The sequence below is a fragment of the Gordionus sp. m RMFG-2023 genome, chromosome 4, assembly GCF_954871325.1.
Source record: "Gordionus sp. m RMFG-2023 chromosome 4, tfGorSpeb1-WG-v2, whole genome shotgun sequence".
NCBI lineage: Eukaryota > Metazoa > Nematomorpha > Gordioida > Chordodea > Parachordodidae > Gordionus > Gordionus sp. m RMFG-2023.
The window spans coordinates 14,261,516-14,280,140 of record NC_088778.1 but is presented as its reverse complement, the minus strand read 5'-3'; the positions used below and the strand labels follow the sequence as shown (position 1 = coordinate 14,280,140).

Here is an 18,625-nt window from a genome sequence, read left to right as displayed (position 1 = left end):
AAATTTATAAAAATAAAATTAGGAGATTTGATGATTGGCATCGAAAATTTTTTATATCTACAAAATAATACCACGTGATTACCTTAAGGGATTTCGTTTTCATAATATCATATGATTTTATGAAAGGTTAGTGAAGGATTTTCTACCTTTTCAAATGCTAGCAATAAAGAAAATATGAATGATGAATATTGGTTAATATCAGCACCTGGTGAAAAAACATGTCAGCATACATGGGAGAAATTAAATAAAGCATTGCCTCCTAATAATTTAACTGAAAATAATAAATTTCACATTCCAGATCTTAAAGTAATTAGTTATTAACTACTTATTTTGATATATATCTATATATATATAGGTGGGAACATTAGACCTTTTAGTAGGTCTCTCAGATGATCTTTTAAAATCTGATACATATATTGAAAGGTACTTTATTTTGTTTTGTAATTTATATTTATGATCAGTGTAACAAAAAAAATTGCTCAATATATGGTTGAAATATATGAAGGAAATAAAAATAAGATATCTGAAGCTTTATTAATAAATGGAAGTTTAATAACAAATTCTTGTTTATTTTTTAAACACAAATTTTAGCTGATTTTAATACATATTTATCTCATTTTCAATGGGATACAGCAAAATTTCCTATAAAATTATCACTTGTATCTCTTACTGACATTATAAATAAAGTATAATGATATATATTAACATTATCATATTTGTAATTAGAAAGTTTCACAAATTGATTCAGAATTTAAACTAAGATCTACTCAATATAATTCTTTAAAAAAGGACCTTCAAAATATTGAAAGGAAAAACACGTAATTTAAAATGATAATTTCAAAAGATGAAAAAACAAATTTTTTGTTCAATTGAAAAGAATTTTTTTGAAATAAATTTTTTATATTTATTGGGTCATTCATTCCATGTCAAATCAACCAAAAAAAAACAAAATTTTTAGACATCTATCTCTAAAATGAACAAAATTTTGCATGATAGTAATCTATGCTGTATATTTTAGTAAAATAAAATTTAATGCCCTAGCTAAATCAGATACAGAGATATACATCTTCAAAGTCAAAAAATGCCCAATCTGTGATTTCATTAAATCATTTTGTAATTCTTAAAATTCTACATCAGAAAATATCAAAAATAAATTTAAATTCCAAGTGTTCTTATTTCCAGTAAAAATATATCAACATTGTTGAGAAGAGATTATTTTGGGGTGTTGATATTTGCAAGGAAAGTTTTATTACCTTCATATTTAACTGTTTAATCAAAAAAATTGATAGCCATTTTTGTTTTTGTTTTTTTATATTTTTATTATATTTGTATAAAAAATATATAGTGAATTGTTATTAAAATACAAAAAAATCCATTGAGTATAACCAATATGATGTACTGACTATGTGCAAGCAGGCAGCCCATATGGATATGATTATTATTAGGGTGCTATATTGTAACGTATTTTGAAATTTTTTATACATACTATTATAAAAAAATATCTCTTATCTTTAGCATATTTATTTTGCGCTTATTAATAGAATTTTTGTCTACTATCGTTAATATTTGATGTTATTTGAGTGCCAAAAGAAGAATGTGATGGTCCATGTGGAATTGGGAAAATAAGTGATTTCATTCTTTTTTAGTTTAGTGACTAACCACCATAATTTATATAAACAGGGTTGTGTATTTGACCGGTCAAATACGTTTCGGTCAATTGACCGATATCTGATAGGTCAAAAATGGTCAAATTCAAATATATGTTTTAATAAAGTCAATATTAACTTTATTTTGAATATAATAGAAAATGAATCTATAATATTAATTTTTTTAAATTCATTGTCATTCAATAACTAACGTTTAGCTCTCTGTAGCAGAGTCTTGTTTTGATTCATATTCAATATTATCATTTTCTTTAGTATTTTTTAGGGATGTACCGATATTTTTTATCGGATCGGGCCGATATTTCACCTATTATAAAATATCGGTTATCGGCCAATATTATAAAATTTGCCGATCCGATATAAAATGGCGTCCTTAACAAAAATAAAATGTTATAAATTTTTTTAAAAAGTTATATCTAAAATCATTTATTTTTATAAATAAAATCGAAATCCATTTTTATGTTTATTTTTTAATAATAATAATTAATTAATAAACAATTTGCCATATTGTTATTTTTTTTGTGCATTCTGTTTATAAAAGTGTGCGATAATCACTTCTGAATCTGTTTTTAGTAAAGCTGGTGATATTAACAGTTCTCATCGCCGCAGGCTGACCTCTGATAAATTGGAAATTTTGGTATTTCTAAAAATAAATCTTCGATATATTAATGTTAAATATTATTTTAAATATTTATTTAAATTTCATAATATATTTGTTTATTATTTATAATGTATATAGATTAATGTTGTTACTTATTATATAAAAGTGATTTATAATAAAAATATTTTTTATACTTTTAGGCAATTGAATTGAATATAAACTATAACTGATCATTATAATATATTTAAATGACATAAGTTATGGTATAATTAAATTATAGATGTTATACTAATAAAAAGTATATTACAAATTAAAACCATTGGTATCTTTACAGAATACAAAATTAGATATGATATCGGATCGGTTATCGGCCGATATCAATTTAATATCTGGAATATCGAATCGGCCTCCAAAAAGTAGTATCGCTAGTATTTTTTAATCCATCTTCCTTATGTCGAACTTCAATCAATTTCTATTTTCATAAGAATATTAGCCTAAATCGACCTATCTAAAGAAGAAGTAGAACTAGGAATTGTTAGTCTCTTAATGGGCATGGTGGGCAAAGTTTAATCCATACATGAGGTCAGAATTGATTGTTTCTTATGGAAATGACTGCTTTCCATTTTTGCTTCTGAAATTATTTATATCACTTATAATATTTTGGTCACCACCTTGTAAAATGGCTAATTCTTGAATTATATCCATACTTCATTGAATTTACTACTAGTGAGTTGTTCCTCTTGATATTGGAGACCCAAAAAATATAAGTAACATTGTGATCACATGTATTAATATCGTTTTTTCTACTTTTAAAAATATTTTTAATTTTTTTTAAATATTTTTTTAGAGTATTTGACCGGCCAATTGAGCGACTTGTCAACCCTGGTTATAAATACATCCGAGACCTGCAGAGGTACCATTTGTACGGCTCGGCCCGGATTTTTTTAAAATATATTTTATTTATTTTTGATTTTTATAGCTAATACTGGCGATTTCAAATATTTGGTTTTAAAATATACGGCCCGGTACGAGTACCTGGACCAGGCCGGGCCTGCAAGTCTCTGAAATACATATTTAGAAAAAACACCAGTTCAAACTGGGTCTTAAATAAAAGACCAATATGACATTTTTGATGGTTAGCTTTGGAATGAAATTACTGAAGGATATATATTTTTTTTTTACATTTCCATGGACCTGGACCAACACATCCTTCTATTACCCCACAAGTGCATTCAAATAATAATGATAGTATGGCCTTGGGAAATTCAATTAATAAGTGCTATATGGAATACGATAAAGATAAGAGATATTTTTTTATAATAATATTTATATAAAATTTTAAAATGTTTATTTTATATTTAGTGTCCTAGTAATAATCCTATCTATATGTGCTGCCTGCTTACATATCGCCCCAGGATAACATATAAGTTATTATCGATTAATTTTTTTAAATACCAATGTAATATTTTTTTGAAGGTGTATATTTTTGGAACTGGTTTAGCAAGGGCTATACTTTGATCCTATCAAAATTTAAAACACGAATAACTAAAATGCCAAGTTTCATTCATATTTGAGATAGTCGCCAAACTATGGTTTATTTGTGATGGAATGACCCTATTATCAATTGTCTATGTTTTATCTGAGAATATTTGATATTAATTTGAATGTAGGGTTGTCTTCTTGTTATTACATAGAAATTGTAGTCATCCTTCATATCAATTAAATTCCTATTTAATAAATTATATTTAATTAAATCATTTTATTTAATATAAAATTTTATTAACTATTTTAGAGGAAGTTTGGCCACCCGTAATTTGAATGATATAGTCAGTAAGGATCAATTTGTTCTAGGATCTGAATACATTATTACACTCGTAGTTGTAGTGCCAAAGTATATTAAAAAATAATATATTTTATAATTGTTAATACTTATTTTAAGCTTCATTAGTTTGAACTCCTTTTAAATGATAATTTGTTCTCACATTAAAGGTCCAAAGTCTAGCCTGTTTTGAAATTTAATATTGTTACAAAAGATGTATATATTTAATCATTTCTCATCTAGAGTTTTGTCATTTAAAAAAAATCATTTCAGATGACAATTTTATTAATTTTCATTTATAACTTCGTCAACTTTTGGTGAAAACATATAAAAATAGATATCAACAGTTTGGTTAAAATATTAGGTTTCAATTAGGCACACAAAAATTGAAAATATCAATGGTTAGTTTTATAGTTTACATTTACGAGAATGCCAAGATGTTTTAAAAGTTCCCTTGAATGAAGATTATGACAATTGTCAACCTCTAAATGCGTCACACCGTATTCTTTGCCAATAAATTTTGATATTTTTAAATATACTAAAAAATATATTATTTAAATTCGTTATTTTTTTAAAAAAAGTATGCTAATATATAAATTTTTAGTACTTTATTTACTTTAAAAATAAACAAAAACATAAAAATGAATGTGTAACAAATGATGCCATGTTTTCTTTTCGGGTTATGTATTCAGAAGATATAATAAAATTTATTTCTTAGAAAGATAATGGAAAAGTAATTGAAATAATTTTTATAAAAAAATAAATATCAGTCCATACAAAAAAATTTTCAAAATGCTATTTAACAATATCTTTATATTAATTTTTTTTAAAATTTGAATATTAAAATTAATAAAATGTGAATTATATTGGTATATAATAGTACTTATTGCAATCCACCAAGTCAAATTAATATCTTCTTCTCCGTTTTATGGCGATTTACAGGTTTACCCGGGTAGGCCAGTTTTCCCTCTGATTTTTCTTTTCCATTTTTGACGGTCCTGAGCATCAATACTTGTAAGATTCAAGCTTCTCATATCCGCCGCTATCACATTTGTCCACGTCATCTTGGGTCTTCCTCTAGGTCTTGATCCTCCTACTTCCATCATTGTGCATCTCTTTACCCAGTCATCTCTTGTCATACGTTCCACATGCCCAAACCATCTTAGTCTATTTCGTCGCATTACCATACCAATCATTTCTATACCTAATCTTGCTCGCAATTCCTTGCTAGTTTTTCTCTCTCTCAGAGATACCCCACACATCCATCTAACCATCCTCATCTCTGTTCTTTCTAATTTGGCTTCGTGAATTGCTTTCATTGCCCATGTTTCACCGCCATAAACTAAACAACTCCTCACGCAGCTTACGTAAACTTTCCCCTTTAACTTCAGAGAAACTTTTTTATTTGTAAGAATAGATGACATCTCTCTGAACTTCTTCCAAGCTTGTCTGATCCTTGCAACAACAGCAGAATCTACACCACCATCTGCGTTTAGCATATCACCTAAATAACAAAACTTATCCACTTTTTCTAGGGTTAACCCATTGCCAATATCCAGACCACCATTTTTTAGGTTATCATTATTATGTATCCCTTTCATGCATGTTTTACAAATAAAGGTCATTCTTTCTAACATCAAACTGCCTTTTTTCCCACTACATCTTTTATGTACCCATTTCTGGCATCTGGTGCATTGGATAGAATTTCTAGCAACTCCTTTCCCACATACACCACAAGGCCACTTACCTGATTCTTCTATCTTTAGATTTTCCCCACCAATCATCACCTTTGTTTTTGATGCATTCATTTTCAGGCCCTTTGCTTCCATAGTCATCTTCCATTTACTAACTTTATCCCTCAATTCTCCCTCACTGTTTGCCATTAATACAAGGTCATCTGCATATAATATCTCCCAGGGAAGTCCTTCACGCATTTCTCTAGCCACCACATCCATTACTAAGATAAATAATAATGGACTCAGCACGGATCCTTGATGAAGTCCTACCTTCACCTCAAAGCTGTCACTATCACCATGATCCGTCCGTACTGCTGTTTGTGCTCCAACATACATTGCCATCACTGCGGTAACTAACCATTCCTCCACACCGGATTTTCTCAAGGCCCATTTTGTAATCTCACGCGGCACCCTATCAAATGCTTTCTCCAAATCAACAAACGCATAATAGAGTTTCTTTTCCTTCGCAAGATACTTCTCCTGAATTTGTCTCACCACAAAAATTGCATCTGTCGTGCCTTTTCCCGATGTAAAACCAAACTGCATTTCATCAATTTTGATTTGTTCCCTTATCCGCTTTTCTAACACTCTCTCAAATACTTTCATTGCATGTTCCAAGAGTTTAATAGCTCTGTAAGACCCACAATCTAAAGGATCACCTTTCCCCTTGTATACTGGGATAATTATACTTCTTCGCCAGTCCTCGGGAATAGTACCTTCTGTGACAATCTGATTTGCTAAATTCATTAACCATTCAATCCCTAAATCATCAGAACCTTTAAACATCTCTGATACCACCATCGTTAAACCCGATGCCTTCCCTTTCTTCATCTTTTTCACTGCTCTCCTTATCTCGTCCTTGCCAAATTTACACCCTGGACCTTCTACCTTTGCACAACTAATATTATTATTCCATTCATTTTCTTCATTCAAAAGTCCTTTCATGTAAATCTTCCAGGTGTTCTTAATACCACTACTATCAATCGTCATTTTTCCTTCCATATTTTTCAAACACTTTACACCTATCACATCCTGCCTCTTTTTTGACATCTGTTTTGCCATTCTAACCATATTTCCAATTCCATCAGCGCATTTCATTTCTTTAGCAAACTCGTGTCTTTTTTCTTCTTGAGCCTTCGCTATTAATTTCTTAGCATTTCTTTTAGCCATCTTGTAAATAACATTATCACTATTTTCTTTGCTATTATACCATACTTTGAAACACCTCCGTTTCTCATCCAAGGCTTTCGCTACCTCTGGGCTCCACCACCAAGTCTCCTTATGTCTAGGCGGCCCTTTTGTCCATCCACATACCTCCTCAGTTGTCATTACCCAAGCTTTCTTCATGGCTTCCCACTTGTCATTCACCCCAGATGCTTGTGCCACCTCCGCCTCCCTAATCGCCAATGCCATATTGAATTGACGTCTAGCATTCTCCTCCTTCAATTTCCAAACCTTCAGCCTTGGGACAAACTTTCTTTTAGTGACCCTGGCACCTTTAAGAGTGAGATCTCCTACAACTAGTCGATGCTGATTTATACATTCCTCTCCCGGTATCACTTTCACATTTTTTATTATACATCGATCACATCTCCTTAATAACAAGTAATCCACAACACTTTTGGTACTACCCGACTTATAAGTCACCAGCTTCTCTGATTCTTTCTTAAACATTGTATTACAAACAATCATATCCATAGCATCACTAAATTCTAAAATCCTCTCTCCTTCCAAATTTCTCATGCCATAACTGAACCCTCCATGTACTCCTTCATAACCCTCACTACTCGCTCCCACATGTCCATTCAGATCGCCAGCCAGGATAATCCCCTCTTCATTTGCCAGTCTCGATGTCACCCCCAATAGACTGTCCCAAAATACATCTTTCTCTTCTTCACTTCTTCCAACCTGAGGAACATATGCCGAGATCATATTATATAGCTTTCTACCAATAATCATCTTGATAACCATTATCTGGTTGTCTAGCCTTCTCACTTCGACTACTTTGTCTACCAATTTCTCCGCAACCAATACCCCAACTCCAGCCTTACCATCATTACCTCCTTGCCAAAAGAATTTATACTTTTCGCTAGTCTTGCCAATCATTCTGGTCTCATTTCCTTTCCATCTAGTCTCCTGTATGCAGCACACATCTATATGTCTTCTGTGCAATACATCGACGACTTCTCCCGCTCTTCCCGTCATACTCCCAACATTCCATGTCGCGACCCTAACTCGATCACCCGTAAACTGGTTTCTCCACTTTTTATTAGGTCGTTTATGGCCGTCATAGGTTTCATTTTCATGAATAGTGGTTCCACCAGGTTTCCCATCCTTCTTTTTGTCGTAGGCGGATGAGGAGGCCCACGGGGTACTTTGGGCTGTACCCCGCCCATGCTTTGTTGTAACCATAGGGAAATTTTTGTAGCATGGTTTTTACAATCGGATGCCCTTCCTGACATCAACCTCTTTAAGTGGTTTTTACACCCCGTCGAGGAGACGGTGATCCTATTCTAGACCCAGATCACAGGGAACCTTTTAGACCTCCATTTGCCGCCAAAAGACGTTGCCACTCCCCCGCCACGATGAGGCTGAAGGTAGGATTTTGGGAGAGACCAAGTCAAATTAATATGAAAACCTTAAAATCAAAATGACCTATCCATTGGCGCAGCATATTAAATGTTAGAAGGTATCCGTGGTTTGAACAAAAGTCATATAAATAATAGGCTAAACAAAATAGGGAAACAATCTTTATGACTTTTTAATAATAAATGGGATCTAGTTGACGAACTATTCGCATTTACTAAATCAATTCAGAGAGTGTATAATTTTTTTCCTCCCAAAAGGGATCAACAATTGATTTAGGTTTATCATTGAATAGAAATAAATATACATTTAATTAACCTGATAGCTCAGATATCATTTTTCTGAAAAGCAAAAAAATGTTTAGGTTTTAAATTACAGAACTATAATTAATTTATTTTATATAAATTTTAGATTACTTGATCCGAGATTTCAATATCTTAAAATCGTTTTAGAATATTTAAATTCGAATTCTACCACATCATTGCAATTTTTAATTAAACATTTAAAACTTATAGCGCATCATAGAAATTTAGAGAATGAGATTCAAGGTAAGGATAATGGGCTAACATTCAATTCATATATAGCTAAAATAGAAACCAATTACTTTCAAACAACGACTATAATAACACTAGCAATCTAGCGCAAGAATGCCACATTTAGATGCAATAATATTTGGAGGGGGGGGGGTGACTGATACTTCCTAGACTTGCTTGTTTGCATTTCAAATTTATATATAAATTTGTTTAAATTTGTTTTAATAAAAATCGATGGAAATTACTGTGTGACGTTGACCTGAGTAAAGGAAATTCCTTAGTCCTTTTCGATAAATGTTAATGGAATCTTTATTCAAATATACATATTAAAAATTAAAAACTATACATATTTACGATATTAAAAAAACAATATAAAATACATAATTATATTAGGGAGGGGGGGGGTTCAATTTGTGTATTTATCTTAAGAAAAGGAATTCTTATGTGTAAATCTCTCATATGGGATTATACCTGTGTTACCACTTTCCCCACTAATATCAATAGCAACACATTCATTCAAGCCGAAACAAAAATAGAAACAAATACAAAATATTGGATAGCTTCATTCTTACTTGCCACTTCCACCAGTGGACATCTTGCCTCCAACACTTTTTTTTTAAAAAATACGAATCCACACATTAGAGGCCAAAGTCCTTTTCTTAAGATCAAGAATACAAATTTAAATATTATTACTGCGCGTTTTTAGGGCCTCAATTTTGTTTTTTTAATAATCATGTGCCCCCTCCCCCTTTAGGAAATTAAGAAATACATAAATTTATTTAGAATGAGACAGGAAATGATTTTAGAAATAAACTATAAACAATCTTAGAGTGCATAAATAAATTATAAAAAAGTGTAATACAATAATTATAAATTAAATTTATATTTTGAGATATATGATGCCTCCGCCAAATCATTAAGCGGCTGCTAATTCTACGCGCTTATAAACGCTGATGAAAAATTAAAAAAAAACAGCCCTGTCGATTGAGACTACGGCAAGGTCTATATAAAAATACAGTAATTCAAAATTATTTTTAAAAAAATAAATATTTTGCGAGAAAATATTTAATAAAATTTAGTTTAAAATTGCATTGATTAGTTAATTAACTAATTTTTACAGGGTTGAATATTAGTTGGCATCGGCTTCTAATATCAGCAAGTATAAAATTAACGGCTAATTCTATGAATTTTTTTCTTTCTGATTTATGATATAGAAAGTTTAAAAATTTTTTAAAAATTTCTTATTAAAGTTTAAAAATTTTTAAAAAATTTCTTATTTTTTTTAAAGTTGGATTTAGAGGTTCCAATGCAGCCATGACAGATAAATGGATAATATGGCAAAAACATTTGCACACATTATCAAAATTGTCTTTTAGTTTTAAAATTTTTAAAAATGCTAAATTATTACTAGCATTATCTATTGTAATACAAAAAAAATCAATTTCAAATTTTACTTTTAATACAGAATTAAAAATATTATAAATATTAATAGCATTATGTGCTGATTTAAAAGGAATAAAATCTAATAAATGATTAATTAATTTAAAATCATTATCAATATAATGAATGGTTATGCCCATAAAGGGTATTTTATTTGGAGAGGACCAAATGTCCATTGTTAAAGAAAATTTAGAAGTAATTTTAGAAAATACAGATTTTAAATTGATAAAAGAACTATGATAATGTTTCATAATTTCTTTTTTAAGTGTTTTTCTAGAAATTAATATTAATGAGGGGTTGCAAAAGCTTATTAAATTTTTAAATGACTCATTTTCAACCATTGAAAAGGCTAAATTATTTTGAATAAAAAAGTCCATAATTAAATTATTTTAAAAATAATATACCTATATAATAATGTTAGAAAACCCGTTTTTTAATTATTTTTTTGGAAATTTACATAAAATAGAATAAATAACCATTTATTTTTTGATAGAACCTTTTCCTTTTTTTTTGGAATTGAGGAATTCAATATGTTATGTTTACAATAATTTACAATTATGACTTACAATTAAAAATCCCATATCATAAAAGGATCTATCTTCTATTAATAAATAATTTCCATATTATATAAAATATTCTTTAGCAAAGCCATTCTCAATTTTATAAGAAATAATAAATAGGGAATTTTTCTGTAAACTTCGTAAGTAATATTGTTCAGGAGAGACAAAAAAACATTTAAAAAAAATTTTTTTTTTTCTACTAAGAATTTTTTTAATCATTTGATTAAGAAAACATGTTTCTTACAATTATCATTTTATACATCTTATATGTGTGCAACTAGGGCTGGGAACCAATATTAAAAACCCAATATAAACAAAATATTGTATTGGTATTGGGTCTAAAATATTGGTATTGGTTTAAACAATATTTTCTATTTCTTGTATTGGTATTGCTATTGGTATTGGTTTATATTGGTATTGGTTTAAATTCAAATTACTAATTAAAAGAATAGAAATAGTGATTATAAAACTCTTAATTTCTAGTTTTAAATAAACATGGAAGAAAAAATCATGAAGCATTACCATAAAAACAAGGCTAAGAACCAACTCCCAAAATTTTACTAAATCCAAATTCTTTTTTTAAACTAATATATTTTTGAAATCAACAAACCAATCAAATAATAAACGTATATTTTGAAACTTTTTATTTAGCACAAAGAATATAGCAAAATGAATACACTAAAAATGTAACATAATTGTCTATTTATATAAAATATAGTGCAAAAGATTGTAATATAAAGAAAAAAATTTATGTATTTAAGAAGAATCCTTCATGCGCATCCAACTTTTTAAGCACAGGCAAGCTTGGATAGTATGCTCATCTAGTGAACAACGTTGATCTGTTATAAGATACCTTCCTTCTGAAAAAACCCTTCCAGAGCTAGATGAGGTGGCCGGAATTGCTAGATAATCTCTAGCAATTTTTGATAATACTGGATATCTATTTTTATTTAATTTCCACCAATATAATGGATTTGTATCATTGGAAATTGTGGCTTCATCTACGTATTTACTTATTTCTAAGTTGTTATTATTATGAGGTTTCACCTGATAAATTTTGTCATGAAAGGACAATTTTTTGTTATTTTGTGCTCATTTGTAAGTTCCGCTGAATTGTTATTATTTATTTTATAAATATTGTATTCATTAGCAAGATATCCAATAAGAGTTTCCATATTATTATGCTTTAATAAATGACTTGATAGTTTAAATCTTGGGCCAATCATTGTTGAAATAATAAAGAGGTGTTTATTATAATTATATTATTTATTAAGTTTTGTTAAGGCAGCTAAAGAAGCTGTCTTTAAAATAGCATTAGGATTATTATCATAACTCTCAACTTGCTCAAAAATACTGGAATATAAAGGAATGATTGTTGAAACTGATGGAGTATTAGCACATGAGGCCATCTCTGTAGCAAAATTAAATGGTTCTAAAAATTCTCGGTATATTTCAATATTATTCCAAGCTAAGGCACTAATATAATATTCTTCATTAGTATTTTGTTGATGATTGGTATATATTGTGAGATAAGGTTTGAGCAATATAGCCCTTTCGAGCATTTGGTACGTTGAATTCCAACGTGTTGGTATATCCAAAATAGGGTGAGGAAATTTTAAATTTGGATTTTTTTCAAGATATGTTTTTTCAAGTTTATTAAATTTAGATATAGAAAGTTTAAAAATTTTTAAAAAATTTCTTATTTTTTTTAAAGTTGGATTTAGAGGTTCCAATGCAGCCATGACAGATAAATGGATATTTAGTTTTAAAATTTTTAAAAATGCTAAATTATTACTAGCATTATCTATTGTAATACAAAAAAAATCAATTTCAAATTTTACTTTTAATACAGAATTAAAAATATTATAAATATTAATAGCATTATGTGCTGATTTAAAAGGAATAAAATCTAATAAATGATTAATTAATTTAAAATCATTATCAATATAATGAATGGTTATGCCCATAAAGGGTATTTTATTTGGAGAGGACCAAATGTCCATTGTTAAAGAAAATTTAGAAGTAATTTTAGAAAATACAGATTTTAAATTGATAAAATAACTATGATAATGTTTCATAATTTCTTTTTTAAGTGTTTTTCTAGAAATTAATATTAATGAGGGGTTGCAAAAGCTTATTAAATTTTTAAATGACTCATTTTCAACCATTGAAAAGGCTAAATTATTTTGAATAAAAAAGTCCATAATTAAATTATTTAAATTAGCTTTATTATTTACATTATTAATTAAAAATGATTTTATGGTTTTAATTTTTTTACTGCCATTATTTATTTGTTCAAATTTCTTATATAAAGTTGGGTGGATGGATTTAAGATGTGTCCATAATCCTGAGGTTCCAAAATTGGGAATAGATAATTCTTTTTTACATTTATTACAAATAGCCTATTTTTTGTTATCACAACTAGTATAAAATTCCCAGATTTTTGCTGTATTTCGTCTTTTATTAGATATCGTTGATTCTTCTTGTTCATTATCGCTATTATTATTAGTATCAACATCATTATCTATATTTATTAACTCGATTTGGTTTTCATTCATTATAATATCCTAAATGAATTAATAGATAAAATTGATAGATATCATATAGAAAACTTACTTCCATAATAAAAATAAACTATAATTATAAATAACACCAATATTGATATCACAGGAATATTTGGAAGAAATAACAGATGTAATATGTTTGTGAATGAAAGTAAAAAAATATACCACGATATAATTATCCACGATAAAACCAAATAATTTTATGTATTTATCTATTTTAAATTTTTAATATTGGTATTGGTTAAAATTGTATTTAAACAATATTTCAAAACCAATATATTTAGGTAATTGGTAATTATATATTGGTTTATATTGGTATTGGTATTGTAAACCAATATTATATTGGTATTGGTCCCACCCCTATGTGCAACATATTTATAATAATTATTAAGATATGAGATTTTATATGTTGTCATTTTTGCAAAAAGAAAGGATATTTTAAAAAAGTGTCACTTAGTAGGTTTTACAATGTGTGTGACGAAATATTAAAATTATCTTATTCCCAGCGTTTCCATAAGAGATATTGGGAAGCGGAGATAGATATTACTCTCCAGCTCCAGAAAATATGCACACTACCCCCTTGAAAAATTTACTACCTACCCAGTTTAAGATATATTAAGACCTATTATCATTTCCCTTAACTGTGCTTAATCCTATAAATATATAACTTTAAAAATTATATAAGATTCTTCTGAATCTTGGGGAGTATACTTATATATTTCTAATAATGCTATCATTAATTTAACTAATTTACTTACAACCTTATATTTACAAATATTCAATTAATATAAAACTGAAATAAAATTTTTAAAACTCATAAAGACACCAGTACAAAGATTGGTTAGACAGCTATGAATCTCTGACGGATAGGGTTGTTCCAAGATCTTCTAAGTTATCTAATTTATATATATATATCTTAATAATTAGAGGTAATAATATATATTTTTCACGGTTGTATAGGTAAAATTCAAATGTTTTTTAAGACATCAACTTTATTTTGTATATAATAGTAAAATTATAATATTTTTTTTAATTGATTATCATTCTATAACTATTGTTTCGCTCTCCGTGACAGTCTTGTTCTTATTCAATATTATCATTTTCTTTCATATGTTTTTTAAATCAATTTTCCTGTTATAGAAATCTTCAATCGATTTCTGTTTTAGTAAGAATATTAAGATTAACACAATTCGACCAATTTTTTTTTAAAGAAATAGAGGGATTGTTAATAAATATCACTAATGGACATTTTGAGCAAATCCCATTCCACTAACTTGAGACCTGAATCTGATTGTTTCTTATGGAAGTTACTGCTCATAATTAGCTATTAAACATGCTTTTACTTCTGAAATTTATGATATCACTTAAAATATTTTGATCACACCATATAAAATGCCTAATACTTGTAATATATCACATACTTCATAAAATTCACTATTAACCCTTGATATTGGGGACCTAGTAAATAAGCAGCATTGTGATCATGTGTTTTTATATTACTTTTTCTTTTTTCTGATTTTTTATAGTATTTTACCAGGTTAAATACTCCTTTGGTCGATTTACTGAATTTGACCTGTCATTTGACGATTTGTCAACTCTGATTTTTTAAAATCAAATATAAATGTGTAAAATAGCAATACTTGTCATTTTAATATTTTTTTATTTAAAGAACATTATTTACATGTTATAATAATATTTTTTTAAAAATATTTAATTTGAAATTTCAAAAGTGTGGTATTCGAAGATGAAGAAAATGGGCTATATACCGTTTCGGTGTTTAGGAAGGTTGCTGATGAGTTCAAGCATCATGCAAGGGAAAAACGGTAAAAAAATCTCTAACATATCTTATTAATTAAATTTAAATCAAATATTAGTCAGGTTTCAAAAATGATTATACAGTGCAAAATTTTTGACCCTCCCCTAGATTCCATTATTTGCAGGACTATTTTTAAGTGGTGGCCATTAGTTGAGTGGGGGGGGGGGTATCATATTGTATTGGCCGGCAGTAGCCCATCCTTACAAAATTTTATTGCATTTTTATAACAAATTTCTTTTATTTAATAAATTTTTTTTTAATGGGCTATAGTTTTACTGTGCGGGATTTTGTTTATGACGAAGATCAAATGTTAGCCGGAAAAAGTGAAATCGATAAATTGTCAACCGGCGCTAAAAAAGCTTACGTAATTTTTTAAGATAATCAAAAATATAATTTCTCACTTTATAAGATTTTTTAAGGGAATATCAAACATGTTTTAAGAGTCCCCCACATTTAAAATGCACTTAATGGGCGTCTGCCATTCCTGAGATTGATTAATATTTATTCTTTATAATTACAGAAAAAATTTATACATTTAACAGGCACCTTTATTGAGATGGCTTCAGGTAAACTTTAACGAATCATTTGTCTCGTGGATACACTTGAAAGCAATTCGTATTTTTGCAGAATCAGTTTTAAGGTTTAAATGATATTTTTATTGATGTTATATATTTTAGCAAAAGATTTTAAAGCATTACTTGATCCCTATTTTTTATATCATTTTATTATAATAAATACATAACATAAAATTAGACCTTTTTCTAATAATTTTTTTTGTAATTAATATGAGTAAAAAAATATAAATGTTTTATTTGGTTATTTTTCAGTAGACGAAATTTAGTGCAACTAACATTCAGCTCATGAAAATTTTTTTTTGAAAAACTAACAGAATTTCAACTTGTAAATACAATATAACATAAACTTAAGAATAATCCCTGCACGAAAAAAAATATCTTAATCCTTAAATACTCCATTGGGGTTTAAACCAGCTTCATTCTAAACCATCTGATATTATATGATATATACCTAATTTCATTTATTTTTTTTAAATATAATGTATTTTAAAAAATTTGTTCTAAATAATTTGAATAAAATGCGCCGAATTGTCGCACGCGGAAAGGTCACTTACCTATTTGTGATTCTATATATTTATAATTCTTGTAGATACGGCTTACCAGTTAATTTCGTCGCTATCCTCATTAAACCGCTCAAAAAAAATCACAAAAAAGTCCGAGAAATACTCTTCCAGCTTTTTAAGCATTTAGATTCGACAAGCGCGTCGGGTCCTGCTAATATATCGGAAGTACATCATAACTTATCTTTATTTATAAAAAATTTATATTTATTTTACAGCTTGTTTGCCTGCCATGTTATCATTGAACCCAAAAAGGCAGATTTTTTAAATTAGGCTTTTTCATATATATTTTTAAAATATATTTTTCGAAAATCAATGTCATACAATACATACCTAGACTGGCGCTATTCATTAATTAAAATACATTTTATAGTGACATTGAATACAAATCAGCTGGTTACATGCCATTTTGATTTCCTATATAATTTATTTTAGTATAAAAGGAAACTTATTTTTTTTACAAAAAAGTTTTTATAAATTCTAATGCAAATTGTTTATTTGGGAAACTAAAATAGTACCACCCGCTGTTACAGATTTAAATTAATCATTTTAAAAAAAGTGTTAGCTAAATGGGAATAAAAAAATTACAGCTACAGTGAACCGAGAATGGCAACCAAACTCCCATTTAAGTTGTATAAGTTGACTACCTGTATATGGCGATCAAAATGGAAGTGCCATCGTTTCATAAATTTTATTTATAATAAGAACCAAATATAAATGATAGAATTAGGAAGAAATAATTATAAATATGTAAACTTAATTTTATTTTTTTAATATAAATATAAACCTTGTTTATAGAATGATGAAATACCTGGATTAAATTACGGTCAAAACGAATACTACCCATATGTATGCTTTAATATATCGACCAATTTTTTGGACACCTCTAAAAATAAATATTGATGCTATTTTTATCATTAATTATTAATTGCTAAAATAAATTATACTTTATTGATAATTTTGACAGAAAAAAAAATTTAACTTAAAATTGTATTTATATTATATCTATTGGTACATTTTGTTATATTATATATAATTCGTCTAATATGTAAAAAAAGTGAACCCGGCTGACTAAATTATATATAATATAATTAGCTAATATAATTAGCCATAAGAATTTAAACAATAAAATCAACTATAAATAACATTTCATTTTTTTATTCGTTTCAAAAGCTTATTTTTTTTAATTTTAGAGCCATTTTTATTTATAATCAATTATAATATAATAATACTACTAGACAGTTGAATGTCTACGGTTTTAGCTGAGAAGATCGAAGACGGAGCCGGACAGATTTAAAATAGGTTTTCGGTTCGGTCTTTGCAATTGAACTTCAGTCCGAACCCAGTATCTTCATAAACGTAAAAGGGGTAGATGCAGTTTGCTTTCAATTTTAAGGGAAGGGGCTTTAGAATAAATTTATTGGAGGTTTTATCAAACATTTTTAGATAAAATAAGGCAAAAATTGCTGTAAAAAATTATATAATACTTTTATTATGGACTTATTATAGTACAATGATATTGCTAAACGACCAAAAAATCTATATATTGCATGCAATCTATTTTTCAAATAAAACCTATTTCTGGAGAATTTTTAGCTATCTTTTAAATGTAATTAAAATGGCTAGACATTCCAGCAAGCTCATATTCATGCCAAACAATATACTAAAATAATGCATTCTTGTTAATGATAGTTTTTAATCTAATTCATGTTCCAAAAATATCTATTACATTTTCATTTTTTTTATAGTTGGTAGTAGAGTATGACAATTTAAGTGATTTTTTTCAAAATATTAAGAACGTTGTATGGAAATATCGCCTCCTAAGGCATCGAACTTCCAGTGAATATACTGTCATGTACACGCTGTCCGGACCGTTAGTTAAATGCTAGATAGATATCTTAATTTGAGATATTTAGTAATTTTTTATATTAATAATTTTTTATGTTATAATAATATTAAATTTTTTTACGATTATTGATATTTTTATTTATAAAATTTAATTTAAATATGATTTAATAATAAGATAGGTTTCATGGATATAATTCGAAACCTCCCATTTCGTAATTACGAAAACCCCCAGTTAAAATCTCACAATTTTTTCGAATATTTTCTAATATATTTTTAAAAACTTCATAATAATGATTTCATAATTTAAAATGTTTAAAAGAAGA

General features: G+C 27.9%; 1 protein-coding gene across 1 annotated transcript; it reads left to right on the top strand.

Moving 5' to 3' along the window:
- Positions 1-86: 86 nt before the first annotated feature.
- LOC135928276 (V-type proton ATPase subunit C 1-A-like) lies at positions 87-17,516 on the top strand. The gene is made up of 12 exons (XM_065464693.1): positions 87-306; positions 356-423; positions 462-547; positions 592-686; positions 727-818; positions 4,058-4,156; positions 14,326-14,394; positions 15,234-15,326; positions 15,590-15,683; positions 15,862-15,959; positions 16,484-16,622; positions 17,253-17,516. The coding sequence occupies exons 1-12, from the start codon at positions 175-177 to the stop codon at positions 17,355-17,357; spliced, it is 1,170 nt and encodes a 389-aa protein (XP_065320765.1). The 5' UTR covers positions 87-174; the 3' UTR covers positions 17,358-17,516.
- The last annotated feature ends 1,109 nt before the right edge of the window (positions 17,517-18,625 follow it).

What these genes read in the sequence shown, in the direction of transcription:
- LOC135928276 (XM_065464693.1), top strand. Translation starts at nt 175, where the DNA reads ATGAATGATGAATATTGGTTAATATCAGCACCTGGTGAAAAAACATGT. An exon ending in GTTGTTCCAAGATCTTCTAA is followed by an intron (nt 14,395 to 15,233) that starts GTTATCTAATTT and finishes AAATTTCAAAAG; the next exon opens with TGTGGTATTCGAAGATGAAG. An exon ending in CCGGCGCTAAAAAAGCTTAC is followed by an intron (nt 15,684 to 15,861) that starts GTAATTTTTTAA and finishes TACATTTAACAG; the next exon opens with GCACCTTTATTGAGATGGCT.